At 41.8% G+C, this 16,362-nt stretch overlaps 1 protein-coding gene across 2 annotated transcripts in view; it reads right to left on the bottom strand.

Moving 5' to 3' along the window:
* The window catches only part of GUCA1C (guanylate cyclase activator 1C), a 74,349-nt gene that overhangs the window by 40,194 nt on the left and 17,793 nt on the right, over positions 1-16,362 (bottom strand). Inside the window, exon 1 of one of the 2 annotated variants that reach the window (XM_020806361.3) lies at positions 1,619-7,325. The exons of the other annotated variant lie outside the window; for it this stretch is intronic. Coding sequence (XP_020662020.2) covers positions 1,619-1,810 — 192 coding nt within the window. The 5' untranslated portion in view covers positions 1,811-7,325. Of the gene's footprint in view, positions 1-1,618; positions 7,326-16,362 lie in introns of those variants that run through there. 2 annotated transcript variants of the gene reach the window in all.

The following is a 16,362-nucleotide window of genomic DNA, read 5'->3' as shown; positions in this document are numbered from 1 at the left end:
CATATTTACAAAGGTCTTCATCCTTGTTGTCATCATGTTGAGTAGGTTGATGGGGAGGAAGGAAATGTAACTTTATGAGAAAACATCATTTTTTTAGTCTGACATATTGGCTTTTTCATTTCTCTAAAAATGTTTCTATACAGTAGCAATCCTCCCCAATGCCCAATGGGGCAGCACACCACTGTGACCTCCCTCAGCCTGTGTCAGCCTTCTGGCATGCCTCATCACTGCCTGGAGCTGCCATGTGGATCTCCCAGGACAGGACAGGCTGCCCATATCAGACTAGGGGCTGCCATGCCATCAACAGCAGGGGCCTTGGTAAATCCAAGACCCACCTTTCTCGGATCATTTCTTGAAGATGAATAGCAGCACAGGATTGACTGATTGTTTGATTGAAAGATGTATTTATTTATTTATTTATTCATTTATTCATTTACTGTATTTATATTTTTAAAAATCAGTGCAGAATCAAAATGACACTGCTCAGACCTGTACTGTTCAAGAGAGAAGTGTACATAAATGTCATAAATTGCCTGTGGAGGCTATGGCATTCTGGGAATTGTAGTAAGCATTCTATGTTCTGGGAATTCAGCACCACAAGATGTGGCAGCAGCCACCAACACAGCTGACTTTAGCTGGGATGAGAGAAATCCACGGAGTTTATCAAAGGCTCCTGGTTCTAATGGCTTTACGCCACCTCCAGGACCAGAGGTAGAACGCTGCCAATGCAGGTTTGTTGTAGAACAACAATGGGAGGGTGTTAACTTTGCTTGTTTTGTCACTGCTACCCAGATAATTCAGTCTTAGAAGAGATTTACATATATCATAACTATATGAAAAAATACAGTATGAGCTTCCTATAGTCATCTGGATGGATCTAACCTAGTAGGACTCCTGCATTCTTATCGGTGGATATCATGTCAGAATACTCAATTGAAAAGTAGCGTTTTCCAAAATCTTATTGCGTGAATTTTTTTTCTTTTTCTTTAGTCTACTTCATCCAACTATCTGTTTAGATAGTCTATACAGTCTAAGCACATCAATGTAAAATGTTAATATCTTAGTATAGCATTTTTTCAGCTCAAAAAAAAATGAGCTGAAAAAAGCTGAAAGGATATGGAGAAATACCTCAGTTTCATAGCTTTCCCCCTCTCTTAAAATTAGCAGCTCATTTAAAATATTTCAAAGTGGCGTGTATTCTTTACTGTCTACCTTTATTCCATATACCCTGTTTCCCCCAAAATAAGATTTAACCTGAAAATAAGCCCTAGTATGAATCTTCAGAATGCTCATAACATAAGCCCTAGTTAAGTGAAACCCCGCCCCCACCATTGTGCAGCAACCAGAAGAAGACATGACTGTATTTGAATAAATGTAGTACATGAAAAAAATAAAACATCCGCTGAAAATAAGCTCTAATGCGTTTTTTGAGCAAAAATTAATACAAGACCCTGTCTTCTCTTCGGTGAAACACAGTAGAAATAGCAACTCCAAAATGACATTTTAAATACAGATCAAAATAAAAAATATTGGGTATACAGTATGCAAATAATGGAAAAATAAGCTGCAAGTGATGCACAATTTAACAAAAAAAAAGCACTATGGAAAGAACTCTTACCTGATTTGTATCAAAGATATTAAACACCTTCTCAACATGACTATTGGCCTCTGCACTGGCATTTGCAAGACCAAGCATCTTCTTGCATTCAAAAACGCTGAGCTGTCCAGATGGGCACTCCTTCATGAATTTGGCATACCACTGTCCGTTATCCAGAGTATCAAAGTCTTCCTTTGATTCACTGATACCCATCTTGTTGAAATCAGTTTGCTTTTCTCCTTACCTGCATTTGCTTCTGTACAGACCTGTACCCTCACTATCAATGGCCCACATCCAATTGAGATACAGGAAAACACTACGGACCATATAGCTGTGGTAAACCTCTTACAGATCATTATAGATGTAGGCTAGATAAAAATAGAAATGGGATTACCTTTAGCACTCAATTTTAATATGGGTGGATTTTGTCAAGAGATGCCTCTCCTAGGTGATAATAATACCTGTAGTTTTCCTATATGCATTTGTAAAATACTGCTGTTATTTGTGGCATACTTCTGAGTAGAAGGGAATAGTGTGTTATCTGATTGATACTGTGACCATTAGATGTCCTACTGCACCATGATTTGTGTGGTCAAAGAAGATCTGACTGTTTTAATAAAATTACAACTACAGCTCATTGGTTTGCTTGGATCTTTATAAGAAAAACAGCAATTTTTCAAGATAGACTATCATTCTATTATGCTGTTTGTGGAGATCCTTAACTTTTGCAATAATACGCAGTCCAATAATAACCAACTTGGGTGCAATACATCTTTCTTCTGTTTTCCTAACTGTTTATAGGGGACAGAATGAATTGCTTGTTGTTATTCCTAGGATTACATATAATTGAATTCTTTTTTAAAGTCTTCCTCTCCTTTCCATCAGGCCACAGCTCATGTAACATATCTATAAAGGCATATTAAAACTTCCACATGAAAGTCATGAGGTGCAGCAACATGCAATAGCTTTGTCAGACTGTATTCTCTGATCTCTAGTCCTATGTTATATGTACGTATTCTTCTTTACTTAGTTTTTTGGTGGGAAAACAGTCAGAATGGTTATAATTTTTTTTAAATCACATCACTTGGAATGGATAGGTGGATGAAAATTACACCTGAATCTGCTGGACATCATCCAACTTCTTTCCTATTTTGTTCCTTTGTCCTTGAGGATATTTTTATTGCAGAGTTTTGTATTGTAAAGATTCCTTTAGCTATGCAGCAGAAGTAAAGAGACTTACAGATGAGAATAGCTTTACGTTCCTCAGATAGTCCACCCCTTTCTCATTAACTGACACTTAAAATCTCAGTAACTCACTTTCAGACATCAGTAGCAGAAAAAAAAATTAAAACTGTTCATTGCTTATAGCTGTGAACAGATCAGTGGTAAATAACCAAGCAAACTGCTTTTGACAGACTAAAGAGAGCAAAAGGAAACATTCAAAAGAGAGGTGGGGCTCTCCTGGAATTCAGAGATAGTAGGGAATGATTGCTTAGTGCTGGGTAGATTGACAGCTACTCCAGCCTAGGAAAGCCCATCCTATTCACTCAAACCACAGGCAGCATGCGAGGTTGCAAATCAAACTCCAACAATTTCTTGCCACATTTTCTCTGAATGATGTTCAAGGGCCAAGCAAATGACAGCAATCACTTGGAAGGTTCCTTCACAGTCTGTCATAAATCTAGGCAGCATTGTTTTATTGTACGTTTCTAAATGCCGATGAATTTATCCTGGGTAAGTAATAAAGTGTGGGAAAGCTAATCAGAGAGCAGAAGTGGAGAGACAAGACTTGCAGAATCAGCTTTTGATAAACAAAGTAAAATTCTTAAAAACAAAACAATGCTTCCAAAATTAAGAATATCAGTTTATAGTCAGTGTATGGTGCCATTACTGACCTATGCAGCACAGACCTAGATTTCAACAAAATCCGTAAGAGAAAAGCTTGCAAAAACTCAAAGAGAAATGGAAAGACAGATGCAAAGTAACAGACTGATAAAGTAGGAAATTAGGTTATTTGACAAAATAAAAAACAAAAAGAACAAGACACATTTTTAGAATGGCGATAGGCAGGCTGCACTTTAAGATAACTAGATGGGCAGTGGAATAAAGAAATACATCAATGATGATCCTGGATCAGAAGGAGTAGAGAGGGAAATGGGGTTTCATTATAAGAAAAATGGATTCAGTATATCTCCAAATGGTGCACTGTTGTGTAATTTAATAGTTTGTGTTGTTTTTATTTTTGTATGTATGTTTTTTAGTGTAGTATTCTCTCTCTCTCTCTCTCTCTCTCTCTCTCTCTCTCTCTCTCTCTCTCTCTGTGTGTTTTGTGTTATGAAGTCAGAAACTACTTATAGCAACTCTAATAGGGCTTTCAGGGTAAGGGCCTGATAATGTAAGACAAATGTTCCCTACTTATACCCCAGTTAGACTGTTGCATAAAAGTCTAATCACACAACGCATGGCCATTATAAAATCATTTCCCCAACCAGCCGTGTAACTGCAGTTTGTTTCCCCCTTGCTGGGAGGCTTCTGTTATTTTGTTCCAATGATATATCAGAATATTCTCTACCAATATTGTTTGTATGAACGTCAATCCCACGAAGGAAAATGGAGAAGGGAGAGTAGCCAGGAACAAGGCATCCTCTTGAAGAAGTGTGCCTGCCCCACGGGGCTCAGTGCAGGGGTGGCAGAGGGTACACCTGGCAGAGGGAGGGAGGGAAATAATGACAGAAGAGCTGCCACGCCAAAGAAGCGAGCCTGCCCCACAGAACTTGGTACAGGGGCAGCAGTGGCTATGTCCAGCCTTTGTTGACAGAGGGAGGGAGGGAGGCGTGGGTTAGGGACTTTATTTTATTTTTTAATGTAAGAAAATATAAAGTAAGGGGCTGCACTGTTCCCTGAGGTAGCTGGCCGTAACATTTAAAACAGGAAGAAAATAATTGGCATCATTAAACGAAAGGGAACCTTTGACCAGGTATATATATCATGTAATCACAATTAGCAGTGGATTAGTGGTGTGGGTTAAACCGCTGAAGCCTCTGTGCTGCAAGGTCAGAAGACGTGCAGTCGTAAGAGCAAATCCACGTGGCGGAGTGAGCCCCCGTTGCTTGTCCCAGCTCCTGCCAGCCTAGCAGTTCAAAAGCATGCAAAATGCAAATAAATAAATAAATAAATAAATAAATAAATAAATAAATAAATAAATAAATAAAAGCGAGTAGATACCACCTTGGTGGGTAGGTAAACGGCGTTCCGTGCCTTGTCATGCTGGCCACGTGACCACGGAGGATTGTCTGCGGACAAACGCTAGCTCTATGGGTTGGAAACGGAGATGAGCACCACCCCCTAGAGTCGGACACGACTGGACAAAATTGTCAAGGGGAACCTTTACCTTTACCTAACCACAATTCAGTGCAACAGATATGAAACAGGCATGGAAAGTATCATTATAAGTGGGGAACATCTGCCATGTGTGGTCAGGCCCTAAATGAGAGATTTAAGGAGTAGTTTTTTGAGTTCTACTCCGCCAGTGAGTTTCTGTGGCCAAGTGAGGATTCGAACCCAGAGTTCTAGTTCATCACTCAATCCACAACAGCACACTGGAAATTTTTATTCTTTGTACTATTAAACGTTTTATTTTGTATTGTATTTCTTTCTCTCTCTTTTTGAAATGAAATTTAAAAGAAAACGAAGGAAGAGTAGAGGAAGACCCCAAACTAGATGGATGGATGATTCTAAAAGAGCAGCAGGACTAGCACGGATGAAAATACCAGATTTGTGTTTTTTTTTTTTAATGGAAGTAAAAAGAGGCTTATCTCAAACACTGGATGTCAAGGGACTAATGAAAAAACGGAAGAAGCAGAACAAAAGGGGAGGTTCTTGTTCCTGACAGAAATCAGTATCATTGACCAATAGAAAGATCTGTGCCAAGGGCCTGTTGCCACTGCTGGAATAAACTGGGAGAAAAAGTGTAATTTTTGGATTGGTACTTAAGTCACATGGGCATTTGCCTGAATCCAAAACGTTTGTGACAGTGTGTGCCTCCTCACCCTGACACCGCCGATGCTACTGCCATCGCCTTAATCTCCTGTCAGGTAGGTCTGATGAGGGGGCGGGCGGGGGGGGAAATGGCAAGGGAGAGGGAGGAGGACAAATGAGAAAGGGGCAAGGGTATTTTTCTCCTGGCAAACCCGTTACACAGGCACACAAACAACTGCACATGCACACACAGAGAGGAGAGAGATTTAGAGTTACAACAAGGGATGCACAAGGGTGGGTTCTTCCCCCTGGATGCAGGAAACCCAAACCTTCCATCTAGAGAGTGAGCCAGTGGAGGAAGGAGGAACCAGCCTTCCCTTTGGGCTCCAATTCCTGGGGAAACTCTCCCTATTGATCCCCAAGATTTGTGTATGTAGAATCACCCCATGCCAGGGAAACAGGGGTCCCAGACATGGATCCCCATGGATTTTATATGTAGTATCAATACAAATGGCAAAAATATGGGTCCCAGGCATACCTTAGATTGGTAGTCTCTGGGCAATGGATGGGAACTATGATTTCATAGCAGTTTGGTGATCCCCTATAAATATCATATGAAATCATGAAAGGGGGTGGAAAGGGAAAGAGGGCAAGGGGGTGAATGGGGTGGCAGGTGGCTGAGGGGAATAGAAAACAAGAAGGATTCGGAGAGGGCTGAAGAGAAGAGGTTGGTTGAGGGATGGGGCAGAAGGGGAGGAAGGTGGGTAATAAGGGCTGAAGGGGGAGGTTGACTGGTGGTCCTCAAAAAACCAAAGAAACAAGGAGCAGAGCGTTCACATGTGTAGAATCGATTCATGGACTCTGCCTCAGAATAAATAGACCTCTGGCGGGGAGCAGAAAAGCTTGCTCCCCTGTTAGAGTAGTTAACATGTGTGCGCACTTACAGATGTGTGTATGTTTACATTTGTGTCGGGGGTTTTCCCCCCCAGCAGAACATGGATTTTATTGTCAGTGGGATTGAGCCCAGGTTTCCCAATTTTTGCTTCACCCTGTAAAACAAATGCTTCTGCCTCATTTTCAGGGTGCTTAAGAAGTTCTTCCAGTAGTGTTGCTGAGCTTACCAATTTTCTGCAAGGTGACTGAGGGTACTGTGTGTGTTTTCTTCATTCACTTTATGCATTTCTCCAGCTCTTTGCAGCTTCCCCATGTGCTGGCTCTTCTTCATCGGAAAAAGGCCCCTAAGAGGAATTATCTTATAATGTCTTCCCCTGGGTATTCATGAAAGAGCAGAAGCTCGAGAGGCTGGAGACTGCCAGAGAGATGGCTGCATAATAATACTTGTATAAATCTTTCTCCCTCACTCTCTTTCTCTCTTATACTCACACACTTGTAACTATGGGGAAGTACAAAGGCCAGCATTAGGAATGCTACATTTTAAAATGAATCCACTGTGTTAGTCATTATTCCTCTGTAGCAAAGCTGCATTTATCACTGACACCACACAAGGAATTTCATCAAATTATGCATTACCAATGCATTGCATTTGCTTTACCAGCAGGCCAGAAAAATACAGAGAAAGACACTCTGGTTCCCTCTAGTGTCCCGTTCTACTATTACTGCTTGTAATATTACAAAAAGACAAAAAACAAAAATACTTCTATTTCCAGTGAGGAGGGGTGAGATCTTGATGAGTGGGTATGCATTTCTAACTGATTATGTACTTATATCTCTGATTTTTAGTATACTGGCCTCCCATTATGTCAATGTTTTACAGTATGTACCGCTTTCAAAGTCATATGGCTAATATGGATACATGTTAAATAAATATTATACAGTATGTAATTCTCTGCAGATCTTGAAGCAACAATCAATGCATACATAAAACCATAGTTTTGTTTTGAATTGAACCACAATTGAATTGAAATCCATTTCATGATTTCTGCTCTTTGCTGGCTCTTGCAATTATTGGCACAGACTTGAATGTTCACTTCATACATACAAAAAGGAAAATTCCATCCTTATCTCCTTTTGCATATTTCCAATATTTGATCTGAGTAATGGGAACTATGCACAAGTCAGCATTTATGCTGACTTTTTAATAACAATTTAAGTGCTGCATTATTTATTCATGTAAAGCATACTCTCAGCTACATCATGAGGTCTCTGAATCAGACACAGCACAACAGTGTAAAGCAATAGTGTGAGCCACTTCGGGTTTCTTTTCAAGGAGAAAGACATTTATTTATAAAATATTATAAATAAATAAATATTATAATATAATATTATAAATAAATAAATGATTTAAGATATATAAACACATTAAACAATTAAAAACCATTTATAATATATTTTTACGTACAAAATGTATGTTATTGAGCATAAATATATTTGCATACAATTTAAAAAATATATATAAACTACTCTGTAGAAATTATAACTATTAATAAGTTACAAAAACAATTAACTCTGAAACTTCAGACCTCCCACATTGTAAATGCCATATTTTTTTTAAAAAGTGTCTAACTTTGCCTACTTGCTTGGATTTTGATATCAAATTTCATTTTGCTAGCCATAGCTTTGTCAAACGTTTAGATGTGTTCTAGGTGGTTTTACCCTTGGATTAGCATTCTGGTTTAAAAACTTAATAAAGGCAAACTAAATATTAATAAACTAATCAGCATAATTTTGGTTCCTACTTTCTCTTGCTTTATGTATTAGCTTTTTGGTAAGAGCTAACATCCATTCCCTCTCATATCAAGCCCTAATAGATATTGGGATGTTAAACCTTCCACCTTTTCACTGTTTCAGTTCTAGCAGCTGTTGGTAAAAAGAGAATCAAATCATGGTGGGAGGCAGGCTTATTTTTGTTTGCCAAATGAAAACTAAATTAAATTTTATTAGTTGCAATATCTCCTGCATGCTTCTTCCTGCAAATTTGCTATTGACAGATAAAATCATATGTGCATCTTTCACCACATCCCTTCCAGTATTTTATATGGGGAGTGGGGTTCAGTGCAAGCTTTTTAAATAGGCGTTATAGGTGCCACCTATGTAAAAGTTTTCCCTGATATTTGCTGAGATAGATCTCAGTGTTGGGATTCTCTGGATTATTAGCCATTCTTCATCCACCATGTTTATGTTGCTATATTTCCTTATAACAGTCTTGAACCTACATTTCCAGATGTTCTGCCATTCAATATTTTATAAAGAGATGTAAGTTTTTAGATTCAGTTTTACAAGATAGCATTACCTACTCATAAGCAATCAAAGTTCTGGTTGTTGCATTACATTTGGGTTGCTCATAAAATGTAGTACCTGAATTACAGAAAACCATGATACTTTATTTTGGGGAAAACCATTCTTAATTTGTTGTCCTGTAAGCAGAATATGACCATAGTACAAATCTTTAAGTCTAATAAAACCTGTACCTTCCCAGTCTTTAAATTGCTCAGAATTGTCATTTTAATAATTGAAAAAGGGGGATGCAAAAGACATGGGAGAAGTGAGGATGCTGAGGGTGCTATATTAGGCACCCTTTTGTTCCAAACCTCAAGAGCTGTCTTAAGGAAGGGATTCATTCTCTTTGAAATGACATGTTTAGATTGTGGAACAAAGAAAGTCCATTGCAGATGTATATCCTAATTCAATTTGTATCCATGATTTTGAAAATATGAGTTTAAAAAGGGGAGGAGCTGCCTCAACTGAAAGGCATCATCACATTTTTGAAGGTTTGTCACACCCAACCCCTCCTTTCTTAGGGACAGTTTCACTATTTAAATATGACGACTATCTGGGAACCAAATTTAAGATGATAGCCAATATAAGAAATGATAATGTGGGGACCCTGAGACAGGAGAGGGCATCTAAAGATCAACGTGCAAACTTTTCTGGGCAAAGTACAAATTTGCCTACAGACTGGTCCTGTCAGTTTTAAATGGCACAATCACAGGTGATACCCCAGGAAAATACACATTTATGGCAGCATCCAAAGCCAGTACAATTGACTACATCCTGGTGTGCAGGGGGCTCCTTTCCATGGTTGAAACTCTCCAAGTACTGCCTTAGATGGAGGGGGATCATTTCCCCCTACATTTAAGTTTTCACCTAAACATTAGAAATCTAGACACAGAACCAAGATATCATACTGAAATCACAGCATTAGAAAGAGTGGGTTGCCGAGTAAGATGGTCACCTAAACTTGCACAAATTTTAAAACAGTTCTTAACCTCGAAAAATCTTATTGATGCCAGTAGGAAGCCAGACAGTCCACCAGAATCCTATAGATACATATGAAATTATCTTACAACAGCTAAATCCACATCTTGTCCACTCATATAGCAGAAACCTTCAGAAATCATATAACCGATCCAAACCTTGGTTCAACCAAAGCTGTAAGGCAGCAAAACAATTAGTAAACCAGACATACCAGGAATACCTGAGAGCAGAAGACCATGTCAAAAACGAGGCCCTCCTAAAACTATTGATATATAAAAAAGAATACAAACAGCGGATACAAGACAGTAAAACAGAATACACGAGAGAACTTTGGAGGAAGGTGATAGAAGCAGCAAAAGACAAAAATCCATCCCTTTTCTGGAAACTAATCTCAGGCAGACTATCAGAGCCCAAATATCCTTTATCCTCTTGTATTCCACCAGATAAATGGGTATCCCATTTTACAAGTATGTACGAGGATGTCATTTTATTTATTTATTTATTTATTCAATTTATATGCCGCCCACACTACCCAGAGGTCTCTGGGTGGCTTACAATAATTAAAATTCAATACAGTAAAAGATAAAATAATTAAAATACAATTAAAATACAATTAAAATTGCCATCAAACCCACAGCTTATATTATTCCAGTTAAAAGCCTTCTGGAACAGGAAGGTTTTGACCTGGCGCCGAAATGTCATCAGCGTTGGCGCCAGACGAATCTCAGTCGGGAGGGCATTCCATAGTCTGGGGGCAGATGCCGAAAAGGCCCTTTGTCTACAACCGTCCCTCTTACCTCCTTAAGGGACGGCTCTTTCAAAAGGGCCCCCTGGCTAGATCTTAACTGCCGGGTAGGTTCATATGGAAGGAGGCGGTCCTTCAGGTATCCAGGGCCCAAGCCGTTTAGGGCTTTATATGTCAAAACAAGCACTTTGAATTGGGCCCGGGCAGCAACTGGTAGCCAATGTAACTTATACAGAATCGGCTTGATATGTTCCCTGGCGGCTGCACCACTCACCAGCTGCGCAGCTCAATTCTGGACCAGTTGCAGTCGCCGGACCGTCTTCAAAGGCAGCCCCACGTAAAGCGCATTGCAGTAATCTATGCGGGATGTTACCAGTGCATGTGTGACTGTCATGAGACTCCGCTCGTCCAGGTAGAGCCGTAGCTGGTATAATTTCCGCAGCTGAAAGAAGGCGCCCCTGGCCACCGAGTCCACCTGGGCTTCCAGTGTTAGACTGGGGTCCAGGAGCACCCCCAAGCTGCGGACCCTGTCTCTTAGGGGGAGTGTAACCCCATTCAGGGCGGGGAAATGGCCCTCCAGCCTGTCCGGTGAAGCACCCACTAACAGCACTTCCGTCTTGTCTGGATTGAGTTTCAATTTATTAACCCTCATCCAGTCCATTATCAGGTCCAGACACGAGTTCAGCACAGAAACTGCCTCACCTGGATTGGTGGAAAATGAGAGGTAGAGCTGAGTATCGTCAGCATATTGCTGACTCCTCAGCCCAAACCTCCTGATGACCTCTCCCAGCGGTTTCATGTAGATGTTGAACAGCATGGGGGACAGTATTGAGCCCTGAGGAACCCCACGACATAACTGCCAAGGGGCAGAGCAACTGTCCCCCAGCACCACCCTCTGGACACGGTCAGCCAGGAAGGAGCGGAACCACCGTAAAACGGTGTCCCCAACTCCCAACCCAGCCAGCCTATCCAGAAGGACACCATGGTCAATGGTGTCGAAAGCCGCTGAGAGGTCCAGGAGTATCAACAGGGTCACACTCCCCCTGTCTCTGTCCCGGCAAAGGTCATTGTACCCCTTTCTTCACTAATGCTTGGAAGCACTCCCAAATGGCCCCCGGTGACCCCAGGTGAAATAATAGCTCACATAGATCAGCTGAAAAATGGCAAAGCCCCAGGCCTTGATGGCATTCCACCAGAACTCCTAAAAGAAAACAAGATATGGTGGGGCTCTTTTCTAGCACCTCTCTTCACCCATATCAATGACACAGGCCATATCCCAATATCATGGAAAACGGCCATAGTGGTCCCATTTTATAAGAAGGGGAAAAGGGAAGATCCAGCCAACTACAGGCCAATAGGTTTGCTGAATATTATAAGCAAACTATATGCAAGGCACCTCCTAGACAATCTCCTGGAGTGGCTTGAAGTAGAAAATATCATTAGGGCAGAACAAGCAGGCTTTCGGCCAGAGAGATCCACAATAGAACAATGCCTAATTATACAACATCTTATAGAGAAATACTCAGCCAAAGGAGTAACATCACTCTATGCCGCCTTTGTGGATTTTAAAACAGCATTCGATTCTATATGGAGAACACACCTCTGGGACAAACTAACAAACTCATCTATAGACAAAAGTCTTCTATATCTAATCAGGGCCCTACATGAAGAAACATACTTGAGAGTCAGGGGCAGCAGACAAGGACACCTCACAGAATCTGTGCAAACGCACAGAGGTGTTAGGCAAGGCTTCCTATTGGCACCAGCATTATTCAACTTTTACATAAATGATTTATCAAGCTGGCTTAACACCGCTGATCTCCTTTCTCCTAAACTTGTAGATAGAACAGTGCCAGCTTTACTCTATGCTGATGATGCAGTAATTCTATCCAGAACCCCCGTAGAGCTGAGGAGGGCACTTAAGAAGCTTGCCTCATACTGTGAATATAAATCCCTAACTATTAACTGTCAGAAGACCAAGATAGTTGCCTTTGGACAGAGACCCAAGATTCAGTCATGGCAAATAAACGGGCACAGAATCGAGCAGGTGAACAGCTTCAAATATCTGGGGGTAGTACTACAGGCCTCGGGATCTAGGCTTCAGGATAGTAAATTTGTGGCAGATCAAGGAGAAAGATCGGCAAACAGTATAGTAAAATTCCATCTCTCCCAAGGAGGGTCCTTTATACCAGCAGCCCTCAAATTCTATAAAGCAAAAGCTCTAGCTCAGCTGCTGTACAGCTCATTCATGGGGCCACCCAGCTCTCACTTTGCATCACAAGAAATAGTTCAATCCAAATTTCTAAGATCTATACTCCAGGTCCCCGGATGTGTGTCAAGTGCAAGGATAAGGCTAGAAACAGGATGCCTTAAAGTAGAAGCCTGGATTAGGATTCAGTCTATATATGTGTGGCTAAAGGGAAAGTTAAACCCAAAAGGCCTATTTTCCTTGATATTTATGATAACTACCAATCCAAGTGGGTTAAATCAGTCCAGGAATACTTGGGGGAAATTGGCCTTTCACCTCAGGCACTTATATCTTCTGGAATAGTGCAGGCAAAACAAATAGTTAAACAAAGAATAGAGGACAATGAATATCAAACAGACCTTTCTAGCATTCAAAACTGTATGGAGCTGGCCAAATACCTAACGTCCTTGGAAATTAAGGGAACTAGAAGAGCCTTTACTTTGGCAAGGTGTTTGGCCCTCCCCTCTGCTGTACTAGAAGGGAAGTATAAAAATACCCCTTTTGCTGAAAGGTTATGCTCCTGCCACCTGAGGGAGATCGAGACCATACAGCATATGTTCTTCACCTGCCCATTGTGTGAAGCAGTGCAAATAGAGACTATAACCCCCTTGATTGATAGGACATTCAGAGGGAAATAGGCTTAAGTTCCTTCTTTCAGATGTTGATGTGCAGATCACCTGTTGGGTTGCGAAGTTCTGTGTTGCAATACTTCAATTGCAGAAGTCAAATACCAAATAGATTGCAGTTTCCAGTTGTGTGTATGCCAACATGTTTTAATGGAATACTGAAAGTTAGAAATTCTAATGTTTTATTCATTTTATTTATTTATTTATTTCATTTCATTTCTACCCCACCTATCTGGTCAAATGTGACCACTCTTATAAGGTTTTATGCGGTTTTATACTTATGTGACTGGTCTAAGGACCGTAAATAAACTTCTTCTTCATCAGTCTGAGAACAGTCCAGGGAATTTCTGTTGGGCCAAATGAATAGCTGTCTATGTTCTTCTGGCCACTCACTCATGTCTGGGTAGGGGGATTTCTGTTCAGCAATTTACTTGCTGAGATGATCTCTATGTGAATATGAAAGCTCACCAAGACTTGGGGTGCATTTGTATATAGGGTAGTTTTGTTAGGAGCAGATCCTATGAGTACCCATACAAACAGGCATCTACTGTGCACTGCTTTAACAAGCAATTTAGGTGTAAAAATTTGGAAATGACCCATGTATAGTGGTTATATATTTTCTTTTATGGGGCGTCAGTTCCTATTTGAAAGACTGCCATAGGAAAATTCTAGATTTGAAGCTGCCCTCTGTTTGAAGAACTGTCCAGTCTGTGCCTGAGGGAGCTCAAAGATCTCATAATTGACCATTCAAAGACGACACCTGGACTCAGCAGGCACAAAAGGTCACCAGGCACCAGTCTCCCATACGCTATATAGTTCTGTTTGAATTCTGTAAATAATGTATAATCTTTTGCTACATACAGCTGATGCAGTTTTATGTGAATCAAGACTTTTTGGGGTCCTTTTGGGTGATGTGTAAGTGGTCAACCTAGGTCCCGGGCTGTGACTTTCTCATCTTCTCTAGGCACACTGAGAAGATCTGCACATTCTTTTCTGCTTTGCCTCTGAACTGAGTTAGTTATCGTCATGACAGTACTCGTCAGCAACATTCAATAATGGAAGTGAGAACCTTAAAATGGAAGGCATGTCTATTAATGGAGGCCTCAAGAGTCTCAAATCTCTCCCTCCCTCCACTTCAAATGCTACTCCAACCTCCTACAAATGAATTCGTTCACAAGGGAATAGTTATATGCAATTCTGATTGTATTGTACTGACTGTTTTATAATGGCTGTTGCTAATCTAGGAGCAGTCCTTTATAACAGAGGTGCGTAACCTTTGATGTTTTAGAATAGAGACTTCAAATATACTTATCATTGTCCATACTGGCTGGGGCTTACGAGGACTGAAGCCCAAAAGAAGGTTTCCCCCCTTTTATAGTAATGAGACAGTACTGAAAAAAGCTATCCTAATTCTTGTGTGGCATTATGTGCTGTCAAGTCCATTTCTTATCCCTTAGCGCCTAATAGGGTTTAAAAGGTATGTGAGATGTTCATGCTGTGGTTTACCGTTGCCACTCCCACAGTGAGTTTCCATGACTAAGCAGGGATTTGAAGTGAGGTTTCATGTCCTAGTCTGACACTGTACACCATGCTGCCTCTCACGACGCTTACACCCCTAGAAAATCTCAGGGTAAAACAAGATGTGATGGGCCAGAGATGAGGCAGACACTCAGGAATGGTATCGCCCTCCAAATTTTCCAAGTGGAAATTCCACCCTTTTACTTGGACCATGGGCTGTCTATGGGAAGAAGCTCATGATTTTGCTCTGCTCATATATAAAATGTTGATTACATGATCTAGTACAACTCTCCTCAATCTGTAACCAAAGCTGGGTAAACCAAGGGGCAGACTCCTTCCCACTCCATGCCTTTTCATGTAATGTTAAGAGTCTGCTGACTGTAGTTGATGGGTATTGCAGTTCAGATTTGGGAAAGCTGCTCCCTCTATATCGATACTACATACATGGATACCGAGAGCAAAATCTGCCTCTTCCCTTGACCTAGCTACAGTGGTGTAGCTTTGGTGGGGGCAGAGGAACCATCACTTGGAACACAATATTTTTTGGGGGTGCAAGGCATTTAGCCTCCCCAAAAAGGTCAGAGGGAGGGGCAAGCAAGGCCTTTGGCACAGCAGAGGAGTGGGGGGGTCAGCTGTCTGCCGCCTCTAGAATAGACACCTTAGTCTGCCTCAGCCCTGCTCCTCCTGCTGGCAAATGGCAACTCTGCTTCCATGCCCTTCAAACCGTGGATCAGCCTTCAGCTCCCCCTGCCACCTTCCCCCCTTCTCCCTCTGCCGGGCTCAAGGCCTGAAAGCCCCACCTCCATGCCTGCCTTGTGTGCCGTACAGGTGCCACTCCAAGGAGAGCTTCCTCAGGTGGGCGTGAAGCAGGTGGGTAAGCAGGTAGACTGCCCCCCCCTTGCATCTTTTCCCCTTCTCTCAGTCAAGCTGGTCTCCTGGGTGGGAGCAGGAGAGTCTCTCACTAATCTTCTTCCTGCCACTGCCACTAAAAACCCTGGCCTTCTGGCTCCAGAGGGCTTCCCGGCCTCACTTGCCCCTCCGCCCCATCAGTCCAATGGTCATACCTGGTCTCCTGGATCACCATTTCTTGTGGCAGCGGGCCCTTGGAAGCTACTCCTTCCTTGTGGACCCACCACATTGCCCCGTGTCCTGACTGGACCCACAAACCCGGACACTGTTCCTGCTCACTGTTACCCTCAGCAGGAGACAGCACCTGCCTGTCAGTCCTCCCTCCCTCCTTTCCTTCCCAAATGCTGCTGCTGTGCAAGTCAGCTCACAAGTCAGTCCGAATGGGAGCCGAATGGCAGCTGCTGTCAGTGAAGGCCAGCCAAGGACCACCCAAGCAGCCATCGTTCCCCAGGAACCCTTGGCATCACAGGGGGGTGAGAGGGAGCAAAGTGCCCTCATGAGGGAGGTGGCAGGGGGCATTAGCTTT

The sequence above is a fragment of the Pogona vitticeps genome, chromosome 3 (assembly GCF_051106095.1).
Source record: "Pogona vitticeps strain Pit_001003342236 chromosome 3, PviZW2.1, whole genome shotgun sequence".
In the NCBI taxonomy this organism is placed as follows: Eukaryota; Metazoa; Chordata; class Lepidosauria; order Squamata; family Agamidae; genus Pogona; species Pogona vitticeps.
The sequence above is the reverse complement of the archived record's forward strand: the minus strand, read 5'-3'. Positions and strand labels throughout refer to the sequence as shown.